Source organism: Phodopus roborovskii, unplaced genomic scaffold (assembly GCF_943737965.1).
Source record: "Phodopus roborovskii unplaced genomic scaffold, PHOROB, whole genome shotgun sequence".
Lineage (NCBI taxonomy): Eukaryota > Metazoa > Chordata > Mammalia > Rodentia > Cricetidae > Phodopus > Phodopus roborovskii.
In genome coordinates this window covers 297,792-311,801 of record NW_026126637.1, presented here as the reverse complement: position 1 = coordinate 311,801, position 14,010 = coordinate 297,792, and the positions used below count along the sequence as shown (strand labels likewise).

General features: G+C 37.6%; 1 protein-coding gene across 1 annotated transcript; it reads right to left on the bottom strand.

Moving 5' to 3' along the window:
* Positions 1-1,656: 1,656 nt before the first annotated feature.
* On the bottom strand, positions 1,657-2,654 carry LOC127239120 (vomeronasal type-1 receptor 4). The gene has a single exon (XM_051207914.1). It carries the CDS (start codon positions 2,643-2,645, stop codon positions 1,671-1,673), a length of 975 nt encoding a protein of 324 aa, XP_051063871.1. The 5' UTR covers positions 2,646-2,654; the 3' UTR covers positions 1,657-1,670.
* Between the last annotated feature and the right edge of the window lie 11,356 nt (positions 2,655-14,010).

Sequence of the window (14,010 nt, the reverse complement as noted above, 5' to 3'; positions counted from 1 at the left end):
TAGGAATGATAGATTTTGTTAAAAACAAAAAATAATAGCATTTACTGAGTAGGGGTTGGGGGAACAATCTGTGGAAACTGTTGTCATAATTCGGGAGTTGAATGATCAAGTATGAATATTCATTTTTACATAGGGAATGATTATTTAGCAACCCCCAGAACATGTTGGAAAAACAACAACAACAACAACAACAACAACAAAAAGAAAAAAGCCAGGTCCCTTACCTAATACTTGAAAAAATGTGCATTTTGATTTAACCTTTCTTTCTCTGCAAAACAAAATGCACAAACCTGGAAAACTCACGAGCAAAGAAAAATTATTTATATCAAAGGTCTGAATGTGGACCAATATGTTGGTGAATCTGCATAGGTACAATGGGCTGCAATCATTACCATTGTGAAAATGGTTCAGAAGAACTCTTGTGGAAAGAAAGGTAGTGAGACAGAGCTGGAACATGTTATGTTTGCCGCAGCATAACATCATCGTAGAGGGGAAACAGAAACCAACACATGGTGTCTATTCATACACCAAAAATGTGTCCAAAGTTCAGTGCATGCAGAACAAAAAAGCGAAATGATATTAAGATTTATTTTTATTGTTACTAAATTTTGTACGCATGTGCAGTGCCGCGAGATTCCAGAATAGAGCATCACATCTCTGGATATGGAATAACAGGCAGCAGTGATCTAGTGGGTGGAGGCTTTACCTCTAGGCTCTGTGAGAGTAGTGCACATTCTTAATTATGGACCCATTTCCCCAGGACTGAGGAGAGAAGATTCCATGTTGTTTCTTTAATATTTAACGAGGTGATTTCTATCACCAATGTGCAGAAACATATAAGCAAATAATATTCAGCACAAGAAATTGTAAATGTCAAATGTATATGTCATTCACACGGAAATGCACCCATTAAGTAAAAGAAAACGGGTTCAGAGTATCTGTGCAGTGATTTTCCAGTTTCTTCTATTTAAGACTGATTCAGAAAGGGTCTCAAGAGGCAGGCTTGAGCCTAATTGCATTAATTTCCATTTGGGTAATGAATGCAGAACTTTATCCAAAGTGGAAAATTTATTCGAGCATTGGCCACTTGTACACTAAAAACTGTTAAAAGTACATGGCTTCATTTACACCGTGGATATGATAAGGGAAACAAGATAAAATGTCATACTCACAAGGGGAACAGTGAATTCAGGGTGAATTTTTACCTTCCATTTTAAAACTATGGTGAGCAGTATAGAATAGCAAAACAAGTAAGATGTAAGCATAGGGTTTAATTAAACAGTAGAATTTTCTTTTAATTTCAGGGTCAACCACGCCAAATCCAGAAAGTTCAACACAAAGGGAATATGGTGCTGTTTTACAATTTATCTGAAACCTAACGTTTGCCTGATTTTAATTATCTTTTGTAATTTATTTATGCCACACCATCAACTAAATATATGCCTTGATGTACAATAAACAGAATTTAAGTAAATCCATTCAAATGCTTGTGCATAAAATGGCACACAATTACAAGTGTATTGTACATGAACACACTCATCCACAATCACAGTAGGGAGGCTCTTCTGTAACAGCCTCAAAAGTCGTGTGGCATGAATGTGATTATGCTCACTATACTTTCAGGGTGACTCAAAAACCAAGTAAGAAATGGACAGAAACTATCAACTCAGTTATTGATTACATTCTTTATGGAAATGTTTACTCATTTTCAAACACAGGAAAAAGCTGGATACCCGAGAGTCACGGCTCATGAGGACAAAAGGACAAACAGTGGGGAAAAACAGAGAAGCCATTGCAGTCACACGCACCAGAGAACAGCTGGGATTATATATAATAGTCACAAAGAGCTGACAAAGCGAAGAGATTGTGTAAAAGGAGACAAAGGTACTGACCAGGAGAAGGATGGTTTTAGTAGCTTTGGATTCAGGGGAGGATCTGGAAGAGAAATTGTTCTTGGGCATGTGTTGCATCCTTTGCTTGTGCCTGTAGAGGGTGAGAACCATGTAGCCACTGGCCCATAGCATGAGTCCCAGAAGAAGAATGTCAGGAGCTGTCAGCAATGCTGCGTAAAAGATGTCACTGGTTTGGTCATGACGGACAGCATAGCAGTATAAAAATGACTTCAGGTTTGCTGTGCTTTCATTTCCATATATTGCCCTCATATGCACAAGATTCATACTGCTTATAAGGAAATAAATGGCCCAGTTCATGTAGAGAACATAACAGCTATACTTGTGTGTTTTTATTTTCAGCTCTGAATACCAGGAGTCCCTGGGGCTGATGATGATGGCCTGGAAGACACTAAGGAAGGAGGTGCAGCCAATACACAAACCCCGGCCTAATCTGTGAAAAGAGAAAAACAATTTGCATCCAATATCATCGAGGAAGTCCTTCAGTCCAAAAGCAGCCATTGTGTGTGGCACTCCTTTACACAGGATGGTTAAGATGCTGGCTACAATCAAGTGCATCAGAACCCAGTCTGTAGACTTTAGTCTGTACCTACTTAGGTAAACAAACAGATAGTGGTGGAGAAGCAAGAAATTCCCCAGTAGTCCAATCATAGTCAGAGACAAGAAGATCACTCCTATAGACAACTCACTGGATGCCATGTTCTCAGTTTCTGCTCTCAAATGAGGATCCTGCATAAAAGACGAGGCAGGAGCCACATGCTTTGTGCCATAGGATGCATGATATCGATATTTCCTATCCCAAATGAGTTCACAGGCTATATTCAATTCGACATGAATTGCACATGTGAAGGCAATTGAATGGGAACACACACTGCTCCAATATTCACACTCTGTAGAATGACCAAAACATCAACAATATCTCCTTTAACAAGACAGGCACAAAACATCTCCAGTGGCCTGTCTCATGTCTGAAACACAGCCATGACCTATCAAAACAGTTGGCCATTAATCAAATCACATAAATTTATCTTTAGAAAATAAATGTAAATCTACGTAAAATGTAAGATGACAACAAAATTATTAATTTAATAACACCCAAGTGAATTGATTTGGGGGCTAATAACACGAGTTAAGTTTTATAAATGAGGCCTATAATTATGACATGCAATGTGAAAAGTGACAACTTCAAACATTCACATAAGTGAAAGTATAGTTAATATATTTATAAATATTAATGTTGAGAATATTTAAGGTTCAGAGAGAAATTAAGGAGTGATTATACGATATTCCACACAATCCATCTATGTGGTCAATCTTTCCATTTTCACTGACTTATGCAAGCATAATTAATCCTATATTTGATGAGAATGTTTTCAAATATGTGAAAATAATTAATCCCAGCAGTTGAGGGCAGAACGAAATAATATTTTTAAATGCCTTCATTTAAATCCCTCTTGCTACATACACAGGAAAAAAAATACTGATGATTTTTTAATTTGGAGACTTTCAAAATGTTATGAATACTGTTTCCAATGACTGCACATCTCACTCTGAGGCAGGGAAAAAGTTTTGTGCAAATGTGACCTTCGTTTACATGTGATTCCAGGTAGGATTACATTGTCCTGTGGAATATATTTCTCTCCTTATTACAAGTATGAGTAAAAGAAGATAAATCTCTAGGAATCCTAAAAATGTATTCTCCTTATTAGATGAAACAAAATTTACTAATACTGTCTATTTATTGTTATGAGAACTCACTTTTAATCTCTTTTGCTTTATGGAATTTCCTTACAAATATCTCATAGGAAAATCTATACACACCCACGTGTACAATGTTCAGATCTTCCACACAAATACCCTGTGAATGAATCATCCATGCAGAGCTTGTTACCAAGCCCATCCCTGTTTAGAGTAACCACTGTGAATAAGAACTCAAGGATGAATGAAAGTCATATTTTTCATATTTCTCACAAAGCTATCAATTGCCACTGACCTCAAAGAACTTTCTTTATCAGGTGCCTTAGAGAAATATCTTCACAAAGGAGATTCCACTTTCTTTCACAGAGACATTAGGTGATCCCATAGGTATCAGGCTTCTTTTTCAGTGTCACAGACCATATCAGGCACAGACAGAAAGGAATGGGTTGTTAGAGATGGGATGCAGTGCACGTAGGACCCCACCTTTCATTTCTCTCTGAGCCAATCCTGAAGATTTTCTCTTTATCCGCTGTGGCTTTGTCTCCCTTTCAGATTCAGTCTCATGTCCTAATGCCTTCTGTGATCACTTACCAAGATCTCACATTTTATCTTTGCTTCTCTGCTCTCAGGTTGCAGTCTGTTATACTCTCAGCATCCCCCCTTTCTCTGGGACATAAAATCAGCTGGAGGGTGGCAGCCAGTGTCTAATATATGTGTCTGAGGTTTTGGCCTCACCTCCCCTCACACCTGCAATTATTATTTCACTTGTAGCAATGGACATTGCAGGCTTAAACAGGTAAGAACTTTTCCTGAATTTGTTTTCCCTGGTGACCTAGCACAGAAGCATTACAAGTTTCTGCTGTCAGCTTTCAAGGGAATACTGCGGAGTTCCAAGAGCTTGTTTGTTATCTCTTCTGTTTCCTAGAGGTCAGGTGTCCTCCTTTAAAAATGAGGACACAATATGGTTCATCTGATGCCTATAATTGAGCTATGTGTGTGAATTCTCTTTTATTATTGCCTGGGGTGTTTGGAACACAAATCTCATTTTTTCTTTTCCTCATCTTAGTGGGTGCCATTGTTATATACAAAATATCAAATTCAATGACACCTACTTTTATATTGTCAAAAAACACCATAAAATGAAAGAGATGCTACAAATCCACAGTAGTATTTATTATAAAATGTAAGCTGTCCAGTGTATCTGTTTTTCTGTTTGCTTTTCCAACTGGAGCCAATTTCCACAAGTTGATATTTTATGAGAAAACACTGTTTGTCAACACTGTTTGGCAGTACTTACTGGAGAGGAACAAATAGGACCTCGAAGGGAGTTACCCTGCATGGGTGAACAATTCTACCAGCAGACATGACTTAGTAAGTGAAATTTTAAAATATAATTTATTAAATGAAATCTCATTTGCTGGCATTGCTTTTACCCTGTGGATTACTGTCCTGAGAAGACTGTGAGGCAATCAACAGCACAGGTTCTTGTCATTGCTCTTGCATGCCTATTATAACTAGTGGGTAAGAGCCTATTGCTGTGAAAACCATGAACTAATAATGTAGTACACAGAAAAATCATCAACAATTCTCAGAGGAACAATGTCACTGAAGGATGCTGGGGTAGAAAATGCACAAGGATTTAACCTAGCACCTTGCCCTGCATGGACTAGAGCTGACCTTCCAAGCAAATGCTGACAACTGGTGAAATGATGGCTTGGCTGTTATGAAATAATCAACAACATAAAAAAATGGATATGGGAGAGGGAGTTAGGAGAAAAAGGAGGTGACGAGGGGAGAGGGAAGGAGAACATGAGGGATCAGGAATGTCGAGTTGGGGGAAGAATAGAGGAGGAGAGCAAGAAAAGAGATACAGTAATATAGGGAGCCATTATAGCTCATCTAGAAACCTAGCATTAGGGAAATCTCCAGGAATCCACAAGGGTGACCACAACCAAATAGCTAAGCAATGGAGGAGAGGCTACCTTCAATGCCTTTCCTCTATAATGAACTTGCTGACTACAAGGAGGCATTAAGTGGACATGGTGTGAGGAAAGTGTTAATCTGAAGAAATATGTAGATAAGAATACCATACTGGCCAAGTTAAAGTGGTACCTTGTTCTGTAGAAATGTTGAAAGTTGGGGCTGTCTAAGAGGAGACTAGATGATCCACAAATATTCCCACAATGCTTGATTAATGTTTGTCCTGGTCCGTGATTTTCTTTTTGTACTTTCTTTTTTGTACTTTAGTTATCATTGTCCCAGGCTTTTTGGTGATATTGTGAAGAAGATGGGACATTCTAGAGTTTAAAGCTTTATTAAGAACCAAACTTTGAAGGTAGTTTTCATTTTTGATTCTATTCTATACTGCTTTTTTCTATCATCTACCATATGAGGAGGTGATACCACATGTTGTCATCAGCAATCTATCGCCATTATGCTTTTTCAGGCCAAAATGATGTGAAATCTCTAAAAACAGTATACAAAATAAGGTTGATATCCTTAAAGTATTTTATTTCAGCTAATTTGTTTTAGTCAGTAAAGAAATAACTAATCCCATTATAGATAAATTGATTCCTTCCTGGGAATTTCACACCATGCTTATATTTCCCTCTGTAATACATATTTGGTAGGATTAACTTCCTTATGCCTATTGCTGACCTGAACTCATTCAGCCTGCCTCTGCTCCAGTGCACTGTGCTCATTACTGTGATCTCCGTCCTCTCACACACTTACTTCTGGTCCAAAGCTAGATTTTCCTGAACAAATACTTGTTATGACCAGTTTTTCTGCCAGCCTGGTCCCACTGCTGCGTCTGCCCCAAATAACACACAGAGACACAGTATTAGATACAAATCTGTTGGCTTGTTACTAGCATTTCTTATTGGCTTGCTCTGTCCTAAATATTAATCTAAGTATTTCCATGTGGTCTTGGCTTACAGGAGAAAGGATGCACACCTCTGCTCTCTTGGTCCTATATTTTGAATCTCTCTTCCTGCCTCTCCCTGAATCCTCCTTGTCCACTAGTCCCACCTATCTTTATTTCCTATTGGCCACCAGGGATTTATTCATTAACCAATAAGAGAACATATTTACAGAATGACATCTACCATCAAATACTAGGTACCCATTAGGCATCTGTTAGTTCCACAATGTGTGGTTCCTTTTTTTCTTCAACTAAAAAAGAAGAAAGTATAAAAGAAAATACCACAAGTAAATTGAATGAACTTTTACTGTTATGCCCATATGTACTACTTCCTTCATAACATGACTAGAACCAGCTAAACTTCTGTTTGGAGAGACAATCTCCTTGTGTAATTTTTAGTTTAATAGGAAGGAATAATGCAACGTTCCTTTTGCACAACTGTCAGGAGTGACTGACCTCAGACTCAAACAACTGCATTTCTTTTCTTGTGTATTTTTGAGACAGCATTGTCTTACACAGACTTAACACAAAAAGAGATGCTTAGTCTTACTGCAACTTGATATGACATGGGTGACCTGCATATATATTCCTAAATATAGCATGCTGAGTACATACAATGTTGCATGTATGCATACATACAGGACTAAGCATTTGGCACTGAACAAACACTTTGTTTGCTACCTCCCATGATCCATCCTTCACTCATTTGTCTAGGGTTGAAGATCTTATCCACCACCTGCATGGCATAATAACCCAGTGAATGCTACAATGGCATGCATGTCTTTGAAGTAAGCAATGATTCTTTAATTGAGCTAAGAACCAGCTCAACAGGAGGAACACTTTGACTGAAACTACCTCCTTGGGAATTTTGTCTGAGTCCCCTTACAAAAGATCATCCGAGGTGGGTTTGCTGACAATCCCAGTTACTCCTTATAAACTGTCACCTACACATGTGCATGTATCCTGGAATATCTCTCTCTGTCTCTGTCTCCGTCTCTCTCTCTCTCTCTCTCTCTCTCTCTCACACACACACACACACACACACACATGGAGGGAAGGAGGGAGGGAGAGAGGGAGGGAGGGAGGTAGAGAGATAGAGAGGGAGAGAGAGAGAAAGAGAGAATATGGAGGGAAAGTAGCTAGTAGCTTTCATCCATGTAGCTGACAAAGGAAATTGGATCCACATGTTGAAGTTTAGAGGAATTGAGCCTGTGATTGTTTTGGGGACTTTAGAGGAAGGGCTACAGTTAAATTATGGTTTCCACATGGAATGAATTTCAGCAACAATGCCATTTTTTTTAATTTGTATGGTATTTTGTTTTTGAGTATTTTAAGCCACATTTGACCTTGAGCAAAGTACTTCCTTCACAGATGATCATTTTGGAAAAGCAATAGGATTTCAGTAGAATGTTAGGTTCATCTTTCCCATTTTAAAAGCAATATAATTATTCTCAATATGTTTCTAAAAGAAAAAGCACTTATACTGTGAGAAATTTTAGCCTCAATTTTTAATATTAGATTAAGCGTGAAGGTAAAAGGACTTATCTCTATGCATTCAATGTCATTCAAGTATAAACTATTTTAATCTTTGGTTTTTATTTCAGGAAAATGCTTTAAAAATAAGATTGATATGAATTTCAGGATAATTTTGGTACATATTTAATTACTTTATAAGGAATATTGAGGACCAACTTTAAAAACATAGATGGCATGTATCAAATATAAATGATAATTAATACAAAAGTATTGTTATTTTGAGATTATAATGAAGTGTATCAATTTTTTCTTTTTCTGTTTTCTCCCACTAAATGCTCCTGTATTTTCTCTTTTACAAATTCATAGACAATTTTTTAAATTTTTTAAAAAATTGTTATTACATATATACATACAAATGTATGTGTGTTGAATTTAGAAATATAAGTCTACATATAATTCCTATATATATGACCTATATATCTATATAACCTATACATATAATCAAATTATAATATGTAATATATTTAATTTACACAACACACCCATATATATATATGCACATAACCTTAAATTATTTATGAATACCATTTTGTCTTACAAATCATTTAGTTTGCTCTTCCTCATGGAAGACTTTTTCTCCCTCTGTCAGCATTAATATGCTCCCTGTAGTTCCTGTATGGTTGAGTTACATGAGTTTTTCTATTCACATGAGCATGCCTATTGTTGTGGTCTTAGTTCAGCTCATATTTAGGAAGTAATGTTGATCAGAGTTCATGAGACTTTATGGACACTGTATGACATTTCTGAGACAAACTCCCTAGTCCTCAGCTATTACATTCTTTCTTTTTCCCATCTTGCTCAATGCAACCTGAACCTTAAGAGTGGCGATTGATAATGTCTGCATCTGTGGCAATACAACATCTCTTTAAAGAAATATGAGAAATAAATTTAATTATATGAATGAGAACAAATAGAATGTTTAGGAACTACTTTGATTTAGTGACATGGCAACTATAATATCTCCTTTGAGATCCACGACTTCACTATCTTGGTAGCTGGCTTGGTTTCCACAACTAGGCATAGTTTCTTGCCTGACAATCATTATTCATGTTCAATTTTAGCTACCAACACCATTTTTGAAAGCTCCTAGCCTAGTAATAGACATAAATGCAAAAAGGGTCATCACAACTAGGAAAAAAAAATCTCACAGTAGTAAGGGTTTAACAATTTATATACACTTTCTCCTTTATTCAATGATGTGGACAGTTGGGCCTAAAAAGGCCCAGACACAAGGCCTGGTGGAACTTCCTGAACCTGGCTAGAGTTTGGTGACCTATTTTGCCTATCACTTCTGCATAGGAGTGACTCAGCAAAACTGCCACTGCCCAGCTACTGCTAACATGGCAAAATATTAACGACCCTTATACTTCACCCCATCCTGAGGTCCCCACCCTCTTTCTCAATGCTACATAAGTTTATGGCTGTAACAATAAAAGCAGATCCTGCTTTGACAAGGCTCCCGACTCAGTGGTTCTCCCCAGGGACTAGGAGGAGGTCTGGGTCATAGACACTCTCCATCCCACTCAGCCCCAAGGAGGGACAGGCAGGACTGGCTCCTTCACAGCCCTACTTGCCTGAAAACCAGGCAGTGGACAGGGAAAATCTTTTACTTAATATATTGTATGTACTATTATGAAAGGCTGATGCATGCTGAAGAAACATGTAATAATAAAATTTCAGGTTGTAACAAATTCATGATTATAAATTAAGAATACATGTCAATTCAAGGAAAAGCAGTGAATTAGAAAAAGCATTAAGAAAAAAAAACATGTTTTAATGTATAGATTTAAAGAGAAGAGAGGGTAGTCAGCTAGACTTAAAACAAATGGAAATGTGAGATATGTCCTTAGACATATCTAAGTATGGACCTGGAGTAAACCTCACCTTACATTTTCTTGTGAAGAAATCAACTTTTATAAGTTTCCTATAATATTGGCCCTCTTACACAACACACACACACTCACATTCACATACTTAGATATGTACTTACACACATATATGTAAATATATATATATATTCACACTCATACAAAATGTAAAATACTCACAGGCACATTATATACATATACAAATTCACATCCACTTATATACTCATATGCACACCTATACATGAACTACATATACACATGAACATATGCACATTTAACAATACATACCTAGATACAGACACATTCACATACCTTGTTGCTATATACAAGCAGGACAGTCTGTGCCTTAAGGCAGGTGTAGAATTAGGATGATCAGGGCCTCATTCATATGTTGAATTTGTTGGGACAGTTTTGGGGTTTTTTTGTTTATTTTTTTTGACAGATTACAGGTCTAAATGTGTCTGGGTTCTGGATTAGAAATCAGGTGCTTGGTTGAAATTAATCCTGTGTGTAGCCCAGGGATGAGTTAAAGATAGACAGGTTAGAGAAACAAGTTCAGGGGTGTAATTTCTGAGCTTTGGAGGAGCTTGGGTGTGCTGATATATTTGGTTTTGGTGGGTTGGAGGTTGGCAACAATAGGATAACAGATAGGAACGATTCTCAGTTATAATCATTAGCTCTGCATAGGATGGACATATCCATATACCTAGAGATAGGACAAAAAAGTTGACTTTCAGCAAAGCTTAAGACTTAATGAATCATCTAAGAGTCTATTACGCTAAGTTTTCATGCTTGAGTATTAATGGAGAGCTGACATTGACATGAAGAAGTAAATAAATGCTTAAATACTAAAGTGTCAAGATGTCTGAAAAAGAAGGGGAATACAGAGGAAGGGACCAATGAAGATATAGGAGAGATAAAGAAAAACAATGGGTTAAAAATATGATAGTTATCTGTACATATGAAAATGTTATAACAAGTGTCTACTCCTTCATTGACCACCCAATGCTCCCCAAAACAGTAGCTTTCTTTGGTTGGAAACGTAATGAAGTATTTTTCCTTCTAAGCAGTTTAGCTTGGAAAATGTAAAATTGTTTAAGCTTCCCTTTTTAAAATATGTACCACTCTGGTTGTAGTCATTGTTCAACTGCTATGAAAAGACTCCAAGACCATGGCAACACTTATTACAGAAAACACTTAAGTTGAGATTGGCTTATAGTTTCATAAGTTTAGCTCATGACCATTGTGGAGGGAAGCCTGGTGTCATGTAGGTAGCAGAGTTCTACATCTGAATCAGCAAGCAGCAGGAAGTGAGAAGGAAAGTGGGCCTGGTTTGAGCACTTGAAACTCCAAAGCCCATGCCCAGTGACACACTTCCTTTGACAAGGCCATACCACCTAATCCCTGGCAAGTAAAGGTACTCTCTAAAGACCAAACATTAAATCTACGGGACTATGGGGGCCATTCTTATTCAAAGTATCATATTCCACTTCCAGCCCCCATAGGCTTGTGGCTATATCATAATGTAAAATGAATTCAACAAAACTTCAAAAAGTCCCATAATAAATAACTGTCTCAGCACTGTTTAAAAGACCAAAGTCTATTCTGAGACTCATGGTAATATCTTAAAAGCAAACCCTTGTAAAAATCAAAATCGAAAAGCAGATCACACATACCATGGCATGTAATATAGTTATCATTACAAAAAAAAGAGGAAAGATAGCATTTTCAGGAATTTTAGACATAGAGCAAAGGATCACCAGCCTGTAATTCACACCACCAGAGAAACTAGGATACAAGGAGGATTCTAAGAGATTCATATAAAGTCCCTCAAAGAAGGGGAAAGGAACAAGATCTCCAGAGAATATGGGGGGGGTGGCAGTAAGTGGAGAGGGAACTAAAAGAAAGAGAAGGGGAAGAGAGGAAAGAAGGAAAGCACGTGGGACTAGGAAGATTGAGTCAGGGGAGGAAGAGAAAACTGAACCTATAGAAATGTCCAGAGACCTAAAGACTGACCCCAACTAACAATTTGAGCAACAGTGAAAAGGCTGCCATAAATGCCCTTTCCTGATAATGAGATCGACAACTAACTTATCCATCATTATGGAAAAAGAAGCAAACACCCACTACTGAACACTGAGCCATACTGTAATCCAGATGCAGAGAGGGAGGAGGACAAGACCAGGCTGCAGAAACACATAGAGTCAGCTGACCTGAACAAGGAGGAGCTAACAAGCTCCCAGACTGATATCTGGGAATCAAGCACGGGACTGACTCAGATTCCCTGAACATGGGTCTCAGCTAGAAGGCCTGAGCAGTCTAAGGAACCTCAGACAATGGAACCAGGATGTATTCCTGGTACACAAAAGGACATTGTGGACACATCCCCCATGGAGAGATACTTCCTTAACCTAGAGACAGAAGAGAAGTCCTAATCCCTACTTCAAAAGACTTGACTGATTTAGATGAACCCTCCTGGATGGCGGGGGTGAGGAATGGGAGGGGAGGGTGGTCAGGGTGCATGGGAGGGTGGGAGAGAGGGAAATAGAAAGGGAGGGAGGGAGGGCGGGAGAGAGAGGGAACTGGGATGGATATAAATAATAATAATAATTTAAAAAAGTAGCTGAGTTCCAAGCTAAAACTGGCAGACAACAGAAAGAGAGCAATGGGTCCTAGCTTGGCTTTTCAAACTTCAAAGCATATCCCTAGTAACATACTCCCTCCAGAAGATCACAACTCCTTACCTTTTCCAACAGAATCATTCCCATCTATGAACCAGTGCAGGCAACTGTTATTCAAACTACTATTATGGGCTCTTTGGTAAACCCAACTATGTGGTTTATAGGCTGGTGTATTCATAAAGAATTATACCAAGATTTGGTACTGTTTGTTGGAAACATCAATGATGTTTTAAGTAGAACTTAATGGGACTTCTAGTGTAAGCACAGATGACAGCAATGGTGAAAAAAAATGCAAAGTGTGGTAGTATAGCCCATGAAATTTCATAAGCAAGCACTTTATTATTAACTATGCTAGAAGTGATTTATATGATATATTGGCAAAGAATCCAGCTGAATACCCCCCCAAATTTGTATTAAGAAAGAACAGGCTGATTTCTTTAGGAAAGTCTTCAAAATAGCAAATCATTTTGTTAGTGATTACTTATGAGTCTGTAATGAAAAAGGACATGTGGCAGAGAAAGATAAGCAGTTCCAAAAGCAAAACAACACAGGGAAGTAGAAGACTGCAGTAAAGGAGAGTATTGAAAAAAATAATTATTAAATGATTAGTACTGTATACAGGAACCCCTGTTTCCACAGTGCAACAATAAGATGACCTGAGGGCAAAATTCCAATAGCTAAGGTCAAGAACCTATAAGTGGAAAAACCTTTATGTTCTTCTGCTGCACATGGCCCAAGAGAGGCAGGCTTCATCCCAAGCTGCCAGAAAAATTTAATAGTCTTCTCCAGTTCATACTGGTTTAGGAAAGAACATATGTAACATTGAGTGAAATCAATGAGGGGCTAAATTAGAAGTTCCCAGGCTCATGTATTTGAACACTAGATCCTGTGTTGGTAGTACTATTTATCTGGGCCAGTCATGCAGCCTTACTGGAGGAATAGGTCAATAGCTGTAGTGCTTTGAGGTTTTATAGCATGGTCAACTTCCTGTTCATAAAATGTGACATTTTCTGACTGCCATGCCTTTCCTCTCCCCTGAAAACTGTAACAAACTTTCTTCCCTACCTTGCTTTTGTTGGGGTATTCTATATAACAACAGAAAAGTAAGAAACCATCTCCCTTTAGAAATTCTGATATATTTCTAGTCAGATTACTTCATGAATTTCATTTTTATTAAATAATGTGCTTAAAGTACATTTTTTTCATGAAATAATTCATGATTCTGTCTGTACTGTTGTTTTTCAAATATTATTGATATGGAAAATCAACCAGAGGACTGCACAGTTCATACAAATCTACATAATGTTTGAAGTATTGTGTAGCTATGAGAAGTTTCAAGTGTAGAGGTATATACAGGACAGATGTTATCTTTACTTTGGCAGTCTGAACAATGC

Coding starts and splice junctions, on each gene's coding strand:
- LOC127239120 (XM_051207914.1), bottom strand. CDS start 2,645: ATGCAGGATCCTCATTTGAGAGCAGAAACTGAGAACATGGCATCCAGT.